The sequence below is a fragment of the Manis javanica genome, chromosome 2, assembly GCF_040802235.1.
Source record: "Manis javanica isolate MJ-LG chromosome 2, MJ_LKY, whole genome shotgun sequence".
NCBI classification, from domain to species: Eukaryota; Metazoa; Chordata; class Mammalia; order Pholidota; family Manidae; genus Manis; species Manis javanica.
The window spans coordinates 202,767,621-202,784,828 of record NC_133157.1 but is presented as its reverse complement, the minus strand read 5'-3'; the positions used below and the strand labels follow the sequence as shown (position 1 = coordinate 202,784,828).

General features: G+C 34.4%; 1 protein-coding gene across 1 annotated transcript in view; it reads left to right on the top strand.

The window, feature by feature from the left end:
- LOC140847984 (serine/threonine-protein kinase TAO1-like) overlaps positions 1-17,208 on the top strand; it is a 54,166-nt gene that overhangs the window by 9,167 nt on the left and 27,791 nt on the right. The window contains 7 exon segments of the mRNA XM_073230030.1: positions 356-401; positions 1,026-1,122; positions 2,646-2,759; positions 5,188-5,279; positions 12,887-12,980; positions 14,538-14,619; positions 16,946-17,113. Coding sequence (XP_073086131.1) covers positions 356-401; positions 1,026-1,122; positions 2,646-2,759; positions 5,188-5,279; positions 12,887-12,980; positions 14,538-14,619; positions 16,946-17,113 — 693 coding nt within the window.

The window sequence follows — 17,208 nt, the reverse complement described above, 5'->3', positions numbered from 1 at the left end:
AGTACCAGAGGACGATTTTCTGCTTCCTAACAATACCGGTATTGCTACTATAGGTTAATATTAATGGAATATGTGTATTCCCCTGTAGCTTTAGTTAGTAATTATATGAAACACACATCTTCTACAAGCAGTTATATGTCGGCATTATAAAAGATTAATGTAGCATTGGCTTAACCTCATATATGCATTTAACAAGTTCCAAAATGTATACTTAAATTTAAAGGTAATTGATAACTAGAGTTTGTTTCACTTCAAACTTTCTTCTTGATTTCCTTGGTGAATTTATTTTATCTCATATAGAATCTTTTTATTTTAATAGTGTATTTTAATGTTTTTATCATTTTTTCCCCTGTAGCTTGTAATGGAATATTGTTCAGGATCTGTTGTAGATTTGCTGAAAGGTAAGTTTCCTTTATTTATTAAGGAAAGAAAAGTATTAGTATAATAAAATGAGAATTCATTCACTAAGAGATTTTTTTAATAATGTTAAAGCTTTCCAGGAAGAGCAAAAACTATTGTCTCTTCCTGGAAAGTTGTACCATTATTAAAAAAATCTCTTAGTGAATGAACTCTCATTTTATTGTACTAAATTCTAGAGTCTCAGCGTGGTATGCACTGTCCTCATTAAATACTATGTTTTAGCATAACAGATGAGTTTTCTTTCATTATGATTTAACAGGCATTTTTCTGCATTCTTTATCATTAAACTTGACTTGTTCCTTCTGTTCAGAATGAAGATATGTAGGAATATAAAAAGGGAAAGCTCCTCTTTCATTGTTTTATAATCATGAAATAATTGTTAAATGTTAACTTAGAGGAAAATTAGCTGTGAACTATAATAACTAGGCACAATTGAGCACTTATTAAGTTCAATTGCTTTGTTTTATTATCTTGGAAAGCAAAAAATTCCTTCTTGCTAAATGTTAGTTTTTTAAAATTTGCCCATATATTAGATATGTGTATATATATTTTAAAATAGAAGTGTTCTATAGAATAATTATTTTCAAATAAAATCTTATTTTAAGTTCACAAAAAGCCATTACAAGAAATGGAAATAGCAGCAATTATACATGGTGCTCTTCGTGGATTAGCCTACTTACATTCTTGTGCCATGATCCATAGGTAAGTACTTTAAAAATTACCATATATTAATGTGCAAATTTCTCAGACCTAGAATTTATTAATTCTGAAAGCTTTGTTGGTTTTTGCTACATAAAAGTATTCTGGAGTTTTATAAACTCATGTTTTTTTAGGTTATCCATGTCTTAAAATGAATATACTAATTTATTTGATCTCTCTGTTGAGAATAATTTTTTATCTTTTTCTACACATGCTGCTGGGCTTTCCAAAGTATGTGCACTTTATAGATTTGTGATAGAAATTTAATTATAGAAAAGTTTAATTTGTGAAGTGGAAAAGATGATAGGGATTATGTATTCTCACTTGTTCATTTTACAGATGAAGAAACTGATGCCCCAATTTGTGACTCACTTCTCAAAGCTGATAAAGCAAGATAGATTAGACTAGAGCTAACCTAGACCTTTTGTCCTCCTGGTGACTCATAATGCCGGATTTGTTCTATTGATTCCATGACAGAGACAAGTAAAAGCTACTTAACACTCTATGCTTTTGAGATAATCCTTGATAATCCTTGGTAATGGATAGTAATTTAAAGATTAAACCATCATAAACTACATTTTTAGCATTGGTACTGGTTTTGCCTGTTTTTAGAAGGAAGGTAGCATTTAAAAAATTATCTATGTGAACCAGACAATATATAGTAAATTTATATAGTAGATTCACTGCAAATTAATGGGTTATCAGTTTTTTAGATGAGGGTAGTAAGGTCCAAGAGAAATCCACATGCATAGTAAATAAGAGAATGAAAGAGTTGGAAGCAGAACCTAAGGTCTTCTCAACTTCAAAGAACCTTTCATTTTTTAAAAAAACAAATGGAAGAAAATATATTGACTTACTATTACATTCATTATAATACTATATAGTATGAATTGACAAGTGCTTAGAAATTTTTTTCTTTTTGAATGTTATGGTGCCCATTGTGCATACAATACCATTATAATTTTCTTAGTTCACATGTACATTGCTGATTTAGAAAAGAGCTTAAAAGTAAATTTGGGATCATTGATATTATGTTACCCATGTGTTTCAGTTTTCATTTCATATTTAGGTAGGAGAACTATGCTAAAATTTGGAATGATATGAGTAATTTAAAAAAATTTGGGGCATCAGGTTCTTTTTTTCCCTATTTTATTGTTAAGGCTATACTCAGAGATCTTACAGTCATATAAGAATGTTCAGCTAAATTTTTAAAACCAATATTTGTACCAATAAACAGGCACTCAAATATCGAGTATGTGCTATTAATTACCTATTTTTTTCTTCTGTTTCTGCTGCTATTTTATCTTCTCTTTTAGAAAATTGTTACTATATGCTTACAGGAATTCTGTGTATCTCATTTCTTAGTTTGGATCTTAATTCTCATTATCCCAACTAAGAGATTATCCAAGGCCTTAATTATTCTGATTTCTCCTTCCCTATTTTATAAATTTTTATATGATTTTTATCATTTTCAGTATAATCTTACAAAGGAAAGACAAATAATTTTCTGTGTTCCTTAAACCCAGAGACATCAAAGCAGAAAATATCCTTCTGACACCAGAAGGCCGGGTGAAACTTGCTGACTTTGGATTTGCTTCCATGGCCTCTTCTGCCAAGTCTCTTGTGGGGACGCCGCATTGGTAAGCCTAGTCCTATCTGGTATTGATCCTCATAATTGGAATGGGCAGTGTGTGGTTGTACTTTTATCAGGTGCTTTACGTTTCTCCTGGAAATACAGTGCTGCTTTAGATATTACTCTAAGCACTGTAGTTTCAGATACAGATTTGGAGTGTTGCCCTTGTATCTCCTATTGTATCATTTGTTCCCCCTACATTTCTTTCCTGTTATCATCCACATCATGTATTGGGGGTAGGAGTGAAAAAATTTAAATCTTTAAGAAGGGAGAAGATAGAAATGCTAAGTGGAAATTTTCTTTAGATTTATACTTACTGTGTGTCAGGATCTTCTGAATAAGAGTACCTGAAGACTGGAAGCTGATTAGCAACTTTTGTTTTCATTTTTTATTGTGGAGAATTTCAAGTATACAGGGAAATAGACAAAAATATAACAAAGGCTCACACAGCGATCAGCTCAGCCTAACAGCACCACCCCAGGGCCTGGCTGCCCTGTGTACTTGACCTTCTTGCCCTCCCTCCCTCCCACCTCCAGTTAACTGAAGCGACTTCTAGACATCATCTAATTTTATCCATAAATAATTCCATATTTATGTCAGCAAGTCTGAAGGGAATAATTTTCCACATCTTCAACTTCCATAGATGTCCTCTCTCTGTATATGTTGAGAAGTGTCTTAGGTCTTCTCAACCTACCTTTCAAATCTTTCAACTCCCAGTTTGTTAAAGAAAGGATTCTCACCCATCCTGATGAGCAGAGTGATGCATTGTTCTGAGAATTAAAAGCCTCAAACCATCACCAGAGGGACAATCTGAGAACACGTAACATCTAGAATACATAGCATCAGAAATATTGAAGAGTTAGGACACCAAGTTTTGGCAAAGGGCCTTCTGCCTTCACAGTCATCTCTCTTCAGTTCCTTTTACTCCTTACTTTTTCTTTTCCCCAATTATCTTTCCACCCATCTTCTTTTCTAGTGAATCACAAATGATCTCATTTACAACTGGGACATTTGTTGTGAGGACACATTAATATGTTATTTACAATGAAAAATGAAGTTTGGTATTTCCTGACAGAAAATAATTCTAATTTGAATGGTTGATATGACCGTGCAGACTGGGATTGCTAATTAGGATATTATACAGCAGTTTTTTTAATGAATGAGTGAGGTCCTCAGCTCCAAGTTGTAAATATCTGTAAAGCACATATACAAAATAATGTATATACATATGTGTGCATTATATCCTTTGCAATTATTAAGTTTATAAAATTTAGATACCAACTCGAAAATGTACAAGTGGATACATTCTTTTAATAAATTCATTGGAAGTAAGAAAATAAAAACTTTGAAGACTACTGTTCTGTATGACCAAAAATTTCTTATGTAGAACCCTAGTTTAGATAGAATCCTCTTCCCTGTATAAAAAAAGGGTTCTTTGGGCAAATAATGCTTCTTAATGGTCCCCCTCTTTATAAATCAGTGATCAATATTAGATACTAGAAAGGAGCTAGAAAGTTGTGCATTAAAAACAAAACTACTTTTTTAACTTTGTTGAACTTAGTGGCTCCCCAAGCTTACTTCAACATCTTAACACATTACAAGCCCTCTTTTATTGGCAATTGAACGTTACATATGTATTAATTTGTATATGGTATATTAGGAACACAGTACTATGTACATATTTACATATTTTTACACACAGGAACACACATACGCCTGGTGAGAATCTTATTGAGCAGAAACTGTTCTAAATCTTTGTCTGTGCTTAACAAGTACAAAGGAAGTATAAGGTGAAGCACCAGTGAGAACATTAGAGTCTAGCTGAAGATGCGAACTAGCGTTTCATTTTATAACCAAGATGCCTCCAGAGTTAATAACTGTATGATTTATTTAGTTATGGGTGGTGGTCCTAGCCACTTTTATCACAGAACACTACTCCTATTTGCAAAAAACACTGACAAACTGCTTATTCATTGTTGCTTATTGTGGCAGATATGTTCTCAGCTTAATCTAGTGAGATTGTTTACTTCAAGAAAACAAGTGCCAGTGACAAAATGGCCTCTTTTGAGCAAAATTTAGACTTTTGTAATAAGATGCTGAAACCAAAATGTTTGAGAACCGCTGGCATAAAGGATATACAATATTACAATCTGCAAACTTGAATTGATGCAGAATGCAACCCTGCTCTGGGGAGTCTTTCCTCCAGGATGCTGGTACGTGATCATGAAAATGGTGAGAATAAGTCTAACACTGTATATGTAATGGTAAATATTTACCTCACGACCTGTAATGCATTTATTTCCCATTATAAGAATTCTTATGTCCAGGTATATCATCTGGAATTCACACAGGTATTCTCCATGTGGACGGTCATTACATTTTTAAAGAATAGTATACTTTTCTTTTTTAACTTTAAATAACATTTTATGTTTTAGGATGGCCCCAGAAATAATTTTAAGCAAGAATGAAGAACAATATGATAGCAAAGTAGATGTATGGTCTCTGGGAATAACATGTATTCAAATAGGTAAGCATTGCTCTTTATTACTGTGTAGTAAGTTTGATGAATGTTTTACCTCAATTTCTGTACCAAATAACAGATTTTTATTTTTATGTCAGTGTTTAAGGGGAGCAATAAATCTATGAAGGTTGTCACTTTGGTTATTTGGCAATTTGTGTGTGTGTGTGTGTGTGTGTGTGTGTGTGTGTGTGTGTGTGTTAGTTTAGGTATATTATATTTGCTTTATTAAATTAGGTCCAAAATAGTTTCTACTGTGGTAGTAATTTTGAGGTATCTGTGTCTAATATTTAATGAGTATTTGTTAAACACCTAGAATATGTCTATGGCTATAGATTTACCATCTATGAAGTGTCTCTAAAGCATTCATGAATTACTTACCGCTACTACTTAATACTTTGTGTTAGGTATGAGGATTAGATTATCAGGCTGCATACCTTATTGTACAGTTTGATTTTTTTTTTGGTATCATTAATCTACAATTACATGAAGAACATTATGTTTGCTAGGCTCCCCCCTTCACCATGTCCCCCACCTCATACCCCTTCACAGTCACTGTCCATCACCATAGCAAGATGCTGTAAAATCACTACTTGTCTGCTCTGTGTTGCACAGCCCTCCCCGTGCCCACCCCACACTCTACATGCTAATCGTAATGCCTCCTTTCTTTTACCCCACCCTTATCCCTCCCTTCTCACCCATCTTCCCCACTCCCTTTCCCTTTGTTAACTATTAGTCCATTCTTGGGTTCTGTGATTCTGGTGCTGTTTTGCTCCTTCAGTTTTCCTTTGTTCTTATACTCCACAGATGAGTGAAATCATTTGGTACTTGTCTTTCTCTGCCTGGCTTATTTCACTGAGCATAATACCCTCTAGCTCCATCCATGTTGTTGCAAATGGTAGGATATGTTTTTACCTTATGGCTGAGTAATATTCCATTGTGTATATGTACCACATCTTCTTTATCCATTCATCTACTAATGGACATTTAGATTGCTTCCATATCTTGGCTATTGTAAATAGTGCAGTGATAAACATAGGGGAGCATCTGTCTTTTTCAAACTGGAGTGCTGCATTTTTAGGGTAAATTCCTAGAAGGAGAATTCCAGGGTCAAATGATATTTCTATTTTGAGGATTTTGAGGAACCTACATATTGCTTTCCACAATGGTGAAATAATTTACATTCCCACCAGCAGTGTAGGAGGGTTCCCCTTTCTCCACAACCTCACCAACATTTGTTGTTGTTTATCTTTTTGATGATGGTGATCCTTACTGGTGTGAGGTGATATCGCATTGTGGTTCTAATTTGCATTTCTCTGATGACAAGCGATGTGGAGCATCTTTTCATGTGTCTGTTGGCCATCTGAATTTCTTCTTTGGGGAACTGTCTATTCAGCTCTTCTGTCCATTCTTTAATTGGATTATTTGCTTTTTGTTTGTTGAGGTGTGTGTGAGCTCTTTACATATTTTGGATGTCAACCCTTTATTGGATATGTCACTTATGAATATATTCTCCCATACTGTAGGATACCTTTTTGTTCTATTGATGGTGTCCTTCGCTGTACAGAAGCTTTTTAGCTTGATATAGTCCCGCTTGTTCATTTTTGCTTTTGTTTCCCTTGCTCAGGGAGGTATATTCATGAAGCAGTCACTCGTGTTTATGTCCACGAGATTTTTGCCTATGTTTTTATCTTGGAGTTTTATGGTTTCATGACTTAATTCAGGTCTTTGATGCATTTCGAAATTACTTTTGTGTATGGGGATAGACAGTGATCCAGTTTCATTCTCTTACATGTAGCTGTCCAGTTTTTGTCAGCACCATCTGTTGAAGAGACTGTCATTTCCCTATTGTATGTCCATGGCTCCTTTATTGTATATTAATTGGCCATATATGTTTGGGTTAATGTTTGGAGTCTCTATTCTGTTCCACTGGTCTGTGGCTCTGTTCTTGAACCAGTACCAAATTGTCTTGATTACTGTGGCTTTGTAGTAGGGCTTGAAGTTGGGGAGCGAGACCCCCTCACTTTATTCTTCCTTCTCATGATTGCTCGGGCTATTCGGGGTCTTTTGTGGTTCCATATGAATTTTTGAACTATTTGTTCCAGTTCATTGAAGAATGCTGTTGGTAATTTGATAGGGATTGCATTGAATCTGTATATTGCTTTGGGCAGGATGGCCATTTTGATGATATTAATTCTTCCTAGCCAGGAGCATGAGATGAGTTTCCATTTGTTAGTGTCCTCTTTAATTTCTCTTAAGACTGTCTTGTAGTTTTCAGGGTATAGGTCTTTCACTTACTTGGTTAGGTTTATTCCTAGGTATTTCATTCTTTTTGATGCTATTGTGAATGGAATTGTTTTCCTGATTTCTCTTTCTATTAGTTCATTGTTAGTGTATAGGAAAGCTACAGATTTCTGTGTGTTAATTTTGTATCCTGCAAATTGGCTCAATTCCGATATTAGTTCTAGTAGTTTTGGAGTGGAGTCTTTAGTAGGGTTTTTTATGTACAATATCATGTCATCTGCAAATAATGACAGTTTAACTTCTTTACTAATCTGGATTTCTCATATTTCTTTGTTTTGTCTGATTGCCGTGGCTAGGACCTCCAGTACTATGTTGAATAACAGTGGGGAGAGTGGACATCCCTGTCTTGTTCCCGATCTCATAGGAAAAGCTTTCAGCCTCTCGCTATTTGGTATGATGTTAACTGTGGGTTTATCATATATGGCCTTTATTATGTTGAGGTACTTGCCCTCTATGCCCATTTTGTTCAGAGTTTTTATCATGAATGGATATTGAATTTTGTCGAATGCTTTTTCAGCATTTATGGAGATGATCATGGGTTTTTTCCTTCTTTTTGTTGATGTGGTGGATGATGTTGATGGATTTTCTACTGTTGTACCATCCTTGCATCCCTGGGATGAATTCCACTTGGTCATGGTGTATGATCATATTTTGTTGAGTATTTTTGCATCTATATTCATCAGGGATATTGGTCTGTAGTTTTCTTTTTTGCTGGGGTCTTTGCCTGGTTTTGGTATTAGGGTGATTTTGGCTTCATAAAATGTGTTTGGGAGTATTCCCTCCTCTTCTAATTTTGGAAAACCTTAAGGAAAATGGGTATTATGTCTTCTCTGTATGTCTGATAAAATTCTGAGGTAAATCCATCTGGCCCAGGGGTTTTGTTCTTGGGTAGTTTTTTGATTAGCACTTCAATTTTGTTGCTGTTAATTGGTCTGTTTCTTTCTGGGTCAGTCTTGGAAGGCTGTATTTTTCTAGGAAGTCCATTTCTCCTAGGTTTCCCAGCTTGTTAGCATATATGTTTCCATAGTATTCTCCAATTATTCGTATTTCTGTGGGGTCCATTGTGATTTTTCCTTTCTTGTTTCTGATTCTGTTGATGTGTGTTAACTCTCTTTCTCTCTTAATTAGTCTGGCTAGAGGCTTATCTGTTTTGTTTATTTTCTTGAAGAACCAGCTCTTGGTTTCATTGATTTTTTTTCTATTGTTTTATTCTTCTCAATTTTATTTATTTCTTCTCTGATCTTTATTATGTCCCTCCGTCTGCTGACCTTAGGTCTCATTTGTTCTTCTTTTTCCAGTTTTGATAATTGTGACATTAGACTATTCATTTGGGATTGTTCTTCCTTCATTAAATATGCCTGGATTGCTATATACTTGCCTCTTAAGACTGCTTTTGATGCATCCCACAGAAGTTGAGGCTTTGTGTTGTTGTTGTCATTTGTTTCCATATATTGCTGGATCTCCATTTTGATTTGGTTGTTGATCCATTGATTATTTAGGACATGTTGTTAAGCCTCCATGTGTTTGTGAGCCTTTTTTTGCTTTCTTTGTACAATTTATTTGTAGTTTATACCTTTGTGGTCTGAAAAGTTGGTTGGTAGGATTTCTATCTTTTGAATTTACTGAGACTCTTTTTGTGGTCTAGTATGTGGTCTCTTCTGGAGAATATTCCATGTGCACTTGAGCAGAATGTGTATGCTGTTGCTTTTGGATGTAGATTTCTATACATGTCTATTAGGTCCACCTGTTCTAGTGTGTTGTTCAGTGCCTCTGTGTCCTTACTTATTTTCTGTCTGGTGGATCTGTCCTTTGGAGTGAGTGGTGTGAATACATTGCATTCTATTTTCTCACTTAATTCTGTTAGTATTTGTTTCACATATATTTGTGCTCCTATATTGGGTGCATATATGTTTATAATGGTTATATCCTCTTGTTGGACTGAGTCCTTTATCATTATGTAGTGTCCTTCTTTACCTCTTGTTTCTTTCTTTGTTTTGAAGTCTATTTTGTCTGATACTAGTATTGCAACACCTCCTTTTCTCTCCCTGTTGTTTGTATCAAATATGTTTTTCCATCGCTTGACTTTTATTCTGTGCATGTCTTTGGGTTTGAGGTGAGTCTCTTGTAAGCAGCATATAGATGGGTCTTGCTTTTTTATCCATTCTGTTAATCTGTGTCTTTTGATTGGTGCATTCAGTTCATTTACATTTAGGGTGATTATTGAAAGATGTGTACTTATTGCCATTTCACGCTTTAGATTTGTGGTGACCAAAGGTTCAAGGTTAACTTCTTTGCTACCTTACTTTCTAACTCAACTCACTTATGAAGCTATTATAAACACAGTCTGATGATTATTTCTCTCCCTTCTTATTCCTCCTCCATTCTTCATATGTTGGGTGTTTTCTTCTGTGCTCTTTTTAGGAGTGCTTCCATCTAGAGCAGTCCCTCTAAGATACTCTGTAGAGGTGGTTTGTGGGAGGCAAATTACCTCAACTTTTGCTTGTCTGGGAATTGTTTAATCCCTCCTTCATATTTAAATGATAATTGTGCTAGATACAGTACATATACACAATGGAATATTATTCAGCCATAAGAAGAAAAGAAATCCTGCCATTTGCAACATGGATCAACCTGAAGGGTATTATGCTAAGTGAAATAAGCCAGGCAGAGACAAAATACCATATGATTTCACTTATTTGTGGAATCTAAACACAAAACAAAAGGAACACAGTAGCAGTAGACTTATAGACACTGAGTAGTGACTGGTGGTTACTGTGGGGGAGGGATTGGGGTGAGTAGTTGAGGGTGAGGGCAATAAAAGGGCACTAAAATTTTCAGTCATAAGTTGGTCACCGGGATAGTAGTATCGCATGGAAAATATAAGCACTGCTTCTGTAACATTTTCCTATGTTGACAGTAACTGCTGTACTGGGGGTGAGGATTTAATATGGGTGACTGTTGAACCACTGTGTTGTATACTTGAAACTAATATAAGATTGAATATCAATGATACCTCAATTAAAAAAATATTTGAAATGGAAAATATCCTTTGAATCCACTGAAGGCTACCGCAGTCTAGATTTAGTAAATCTCCATGGTTTTTAGCTAAGTTCAGTGTTCTTTGAGTAAATAGAGGTGTTCAGCTTTATAGTAAATGACAGATCAAAAATCACACTCTGGTTTGATATATTGATGGTACACCACTTAGAATTTTTGAATACTTTTATAAATCACAGTAGAAATACAAGTTATTTTATTCATTAAGAATTTCTTCAGTAATCCCTTCCCTTTCCTGGATCAAACTACTCATTCTTAAAGCTGTTGGGAGGACAGTATAAAGTAGGTGTCCATGTCACCTGCTGAGCCATGGTAGCCCGGCGTGGCGTGTCAGAGTCCTGTGAGGAGAGGAGGGAGTTCCCACAGACAGAATGCCTTGTATGTGGAAGCAGAACCTGTGCAGGGAGAGTGGCAGTCAAGTTTGGAGATTCAGAGTCCTGGTGGGGTAACCAAAGCATTCAGACCTGGAAGTAGCCCAGCATGGGGTGTCAGAGGCCAAGGAGCACGTCCACATTTGGGGTTGGGTCACGTGACACAGTGGCAGTGCCTGATTGAAAGGAAGGGGGCTTCCCTCCTGAGGGCTGATGAGGAGGGCCTCACTGCAGAAAGTGATCCAGTTTATATGGGGTGTCAGAAACTGAGGGGATGAAGTGGACATTCACACTGTATACAGGCTTGGAATGGGGTTTGAAAACTTGAAGGGGAAAAAGGGAAAGGGTGGTGGCCAAGATGGGAGACTGGCTATGTACAGGGGTGAGTCATCAAATATATTAAGGATAATGAGAGTGAGGTTTCTTACTGTCCGAGAAGGGTTCTACAAATAATGGAAAGAGAAGGCTTGAATAAATAGTACTATAGCATTGGATTTGAGATATTGTAGTGAACTCAGTTGTTTTCAATAAACAACTAAAGATATTTAATGTGCAAGTATGAATACAAATAGATGAGGGACGCGTGTGTTCCCTTCCTTTATCCACTGACAGGATCTAAGAGAAGTGACACGGGCAGTAGCAGTGAGCACACTGCCCGCCACAGCTCCTTGGAGCCGTGTCTACAGTTGGGAAAGCATAAGATGATCCTGGAACATCTTACTGGGCCAGAGAGCAAGGAGTTGAGCAGGGAATGATGGAGCCATGCCGGAAAGGCAGAAGTCGGCTAAAAAGATTCTCAACTGCTCAAAAATGAAACAATTTCAACATCAAAATAAATGATAGTAGCAGGTTATAAATTATTAAATGAAGAATCTAAATCTATACAATAAGAGAATAAAATGATCTTTATGCAAAACAGAATATTTATATAGACTCAAGTACCTTTTCACAAATACTTGATAATTACAAAGGAAAAAAGTGAAACTTCACCATGAAACCTTGTGGAATGGCCGTAAGTGATCAAAGTGAACACCATCAATGACAAGACAATCTGAAACCATGGACCTGTTCCATAGGATCATCATAGAATACACTGAGAAAAGCATGACACTTGCTTCTGTGTATTCCTGCCAGAGATGTGGAAACTAAATTTAATGACAGCACAAAGCCAAACTGAGGGATATTCGAGAGTCAAAATTGTGTACTTGTGAATTGTCAAGGTCATGACTTCAACTGTCACCTTAACACTAGAAAATGAAGGGCAAATTCAATCCACAGTAAACACAACAAGAGACCCAAAAAGATCAAAACAGAAATCAATTAAATAGAAAGTGAAAACAATAGAGAAAAATCAATGAGATCATGAATTAGTTCTTTGGGAAAATTGATGAAATTAATAAACCTCTAGCTAGACTGAACAGAAAGAAGACACAAACAACCAATATCAGAAATGACAGGGGACATGACTCCAGATTTTACACATATTGAAAGGACTATAGGGATATTTTATGAACAATTCTATGTAAGTTTAAAACTTAGAAAAAATGTAAAATTTCCTTTAAGGATGCAGATGATCAAAGGTCATTTTTGCTACAAAGGACATTACTGGGACATTTGATTGAAACTACAATGGAGCTTGAGATTAGATAATAGTCATGTATTCATATTAATGGTCTGATTTAATGACTATTAGGTTCTCTTAGAATGTTCTTGTTTATTGGAAAATTACACTATTTAGAGATGTGCATCAGGGCTGCAATTTCCTCTCTATTGACTCACTTAACTAAGTTCTCTGAACGCTACTTGCAACTTTTTTCCTAACAGTGCTTTCATGCTCCTATATAACAGGCACATATTTAACAGGAAGTTTTATTTCTTTTATAGCGGAAAGGAAGCCTCCTTTATTTGATATGAATGTAAGGCGTGCCTTATATCTCATAACCAGAAATAACCCCCCTACACTACAGTCTAATGAATGGTGAGTATGGCTGAGAGATATATTGTTCAACATGGTAAAATTTAAATACTTTTTCATAACGTTATCAAAATGATTTCATGTCAATGAGGTGAAGTGTATACAACCTGAAGAAATATTAAAATAGCTTTATTTTTTCCTTACATTATGTTTATCCTTTATTATCTCTTCTTTTCATAGCATATATGTGACTCAGTTCAGAAATAAAAGATAGATGATGCTACATGGGAGCAAAAAGTATGGCTTTAGTATAAAAAATAATATATTTTTTATACCTTAGTGACACATACAACCCTGATTTTATAATAAATACATGATTTAAACATTCATATTTTAAAACTGCAATATATAGATTGCCACAACCTGTACAGATATTTAATTGGGGAATGGTTTATAATTGATATGGTATAAAACTTAGGTAAAAATGATTTGATAATTTATCAGAATTACCAGATAATTCATAATTTTTGAATGATTCTAATTGTTATGATTTATTATTCCAAATGTGCTTTGATGTTGCATCTCCTAGTGCTTCTTTGATAATACTGTTATTCATGTAAAGAAGTTTGTTGAGAACACATGGACAATTTTAGGAAAGAAGGATTTTTATCAGTGATAGAAAATTTAAATGGGAAAGTCTTCAGGTGTATCTAGCATTTGAAACATTCTAGGGGACTACCTACGGTACTTAACAAATACTTAACAGATACTTTAAAATTCACAAGTAATATGCATAAATTAGCAATAATTTATTTTTTATCATTACATTATTAAGACAAGTTCACAGGTCTTTGCTGCTTCTGTAGAGATGTTTTAAAGAAATCTTGGCTCAGAGTTTATTATGGTACATCTGAATAATAAATACACGAAACACAGGCTGTCTTTACACTGGTTGATACTTTGGGGATTCAAAACAGAATTCTTGTACAAAAGAATTAAATCTTATTTGAATATTGATGACAAACATTGATGGAATATTTTTTACTTACTGCCTTACTGAACTCTCATCAGTAACACTATATAATAGTATGTTACAGAATTCTAATCTTTAAAAAATTTTTTACTGTTTTCTGGAACTTTTGTCCATTTGCTCAAGGACACTAAATACTTAGGTATAAAAAATGTTCTTTTCAAAACAAATAGCGTGATGTTCTGAAACCTGCTATATGGAAGATGATTCAAGGGTCAAGCAAGAAATAGACGTGGCTAGGGAAAAGAAAAAAAATATTAAGAAGAATTTATCTTAGATTTGAATGCAAAAAGGAAAATGATTGACTTCCCTAATTTACCTCAATGTAGAATGAGTTGTGATACTTAAGTATATGAGAGCAGGATTTTAAAATAATGTGAGCAAATCTATCTTTGGAAAATGGTAAAGATTCATTAGTTGGTTTGCATAGCTTTTCATAGACTTACATGATGAAATATATAGTGTATTGTGTCTGCTTTTTTTTTTATGATTTCTATTCTCCCTCCCACCCATAGGGACATGCCTTGATTTGTGGATGTGTTTTTAAAGGAAATAGCAATATGTTCACTTAATACTTTCCTTTACAATAGGTCCAGTTCTTTTCGCAACTTTGTAGAGTCTTGCCTCCAGAAAAACCCTAAAGATCGCCCTACATCTAAAGAACTTTTAAAGGTCAGTTATACTCTGTTTTGTATACCTAGGAAATTATTTTAAAGAATGCGTTTTATTCTTCTTTGATTCTGAATCAGTATTAAGTACACTGTACTGGGTTTTGCTAAAATACTAATTTTGTAATACCATTCTTTCTTGGAAATTTCCTTAGTTGCTAAGTTTTTTTATTTGTTTTCAAAATTAACTGCTTTTACCATGTCTGAATAGAATATATAGTTAAATATTCAATATGGTAGTACTAAATGACTTAATTTTTATATGTGCAAGAATATATTCATGAGTTACAACTACAAATTTTAACTCATGTGGAACAGTTTCATTTCAGAGGTGGCAATGCATAGTTTAACTTTGGATTTCATTTTTGTATCTACCATACTTTATATATCGATCTGTCCTATATAAAGTAATATGAAAGGAAGAGAAATGATGTGTAATACATTTACATAAATACTGTGGGAGAAAAGAGATTTCAAAAGAACATTTTTGTCTCCTTTTGAGAAATATGTTTTTCTAACTTAGCAATGAAAATATTTTAAAAGTAATGTGAATTCTATTCATTTTTCAATAGGTTTGACTATCTAATTTATATAAATTATTAGTATATGCTTTCTGTTCTCAAAAATGTTTTCATTTAGAGGTTGACATCTTATTAATAGCAATAATAGTATTGTTCAATTTAATGAAGTTCTTAAAAGATCTAGATAAAGCATTAGTGAGTAGCAGTTGTGACCCTAAGGAATTTTGTGGATTTTTGACTAGAAAATTAGACTTTCAGCATGAATGTTTTAGAATTTCAAAGAAGTTCAGTTTATTTTCACCTACACGCAGTTCAATATGCAAGGATATTGAAAGGACCATGTACATATGCAGTAGGGTTATTTGCAACTACAGTATGTAGAAGAGCAGTGTAAAGTTTCAGTAACACTTAGGGAATTCTAGGCCCTAAGCACACTTACAGTCTCAAATAAAAGCCCAAAAACTATGTATTCACAATAGCAACAAAAGGTTTAGTGTAGCTATGAATTATGTAAGTGAAAAATAAGCAGGATCCATTTGTAGAGAACTTTTAAATAACTTAGAATTACAAGATATATTATTTTCAGATAAAAAAGACCGAATATTATAAATAGTGGTACATACCAAGCTACGGTTCAGGAAAAGGAAGAATGTGACTGGCTTCTTACATTTGCCTAATGAAGGCAAAAGAAGCTCTTTTGGTAATAACCCAACCCACCAGGAGTGGATACTTGACCTTGGGTGATCCCAAACCTGCATATGTATTCATGTACCTGGTCCATTTTGTATATTGACATTATGGGAAGTGGCCCAGTCTGACATAAGGAAAAAAATAAAATGGAAAAAAGTGACTTACTGTATGGGGCTATTTATCTCAGAATGAAAAATTGAAAATAATTATCCAGAATTAGAATAATGGTTATGTAATTTTGGCATGAACATTTGATGAAATAGTCTGTAGGCATTATGAGTTGAAATAACATAATACAGCAATAAAAAGCAAATAATATATAGTTACAACTCTTCAGGGAAGAAATAAATTTGAGCTAATAAAGGAGGTAAAAGTCTTAAAAGAATTCAAGATCATCTCATGAACTCCAGTGCACAAGTCATCGTTCTGCAATCTGTGTGCTAACTACAAAACAAAATCTATACACGGAAAATTTCTGAGAAGAAATAAATATCCAAAAGTACCAAATGTAACAATGATAATCTTACAGAATTGTTCTTTCTACTTTTCTGCATTGGATAATGTTAAGCTTTATGAAATATTAATGGTAAAAATCACTAATACATAACATCTTTTAATCAACTGCTAGAGTTTTATGAAGTTTAATTTAAGCAACATAAAGAACCCATTATACCCAAGTAGTATGTTATGTGATTCACCGTCAGTAAATACATTCCTGTTGAAATCTAATGTAATTCAGAACTGATAGTGTCTCCTCTATGAGACCAGTTCTAAGAATTTGTAAGCATTTACTTAGGGCTCTATTTGGACTTAATTCTTAATGTTTACTTAGACTCTGATTATTTCAACTCTGCCCTTTCATTTGGCCAACAAAGGTGTCATGTTCAAAGTTTTCATAAAACTACAGGGGAAGTTATGTAGGCACAGAGTGTATACATGTAAATTAAATTTTATAAATATAAGAAGTAAAAAGCATAGCAGAATTAGATAACTATAGATTGCATGCATTATCTATAATTATTTAGGATAGTAACTCTAGGGTCCAAGAAGGGATTCATTTGTTCTGAATGAAAAAATATATAGGTCTCAACCTGACTTTTGCCTTCTACTCTTAACCAGCACCCGTTTCTTCTTCGGGAGCGCCCTACAGCAGTGGTAAGAGATCTCCTTCAAAGGGCAAAGGAAGAGAAAAAAAGAGTGCTGGACAATCTGCGCAATCGAAAGACGAAGGAGGTCCTTTCCCAGGAGGCACATAAAGGGCCAGCAGCAGAAGCACAGGAAGAAAAGGTAATAACTTAGAAACGGCTCAAGTATTGGGGTCTCCTTATTGGCCTCTTTCCTTATGGAACTTTTCTTGCCAGGAATCTTTTCTATCAGTGGTT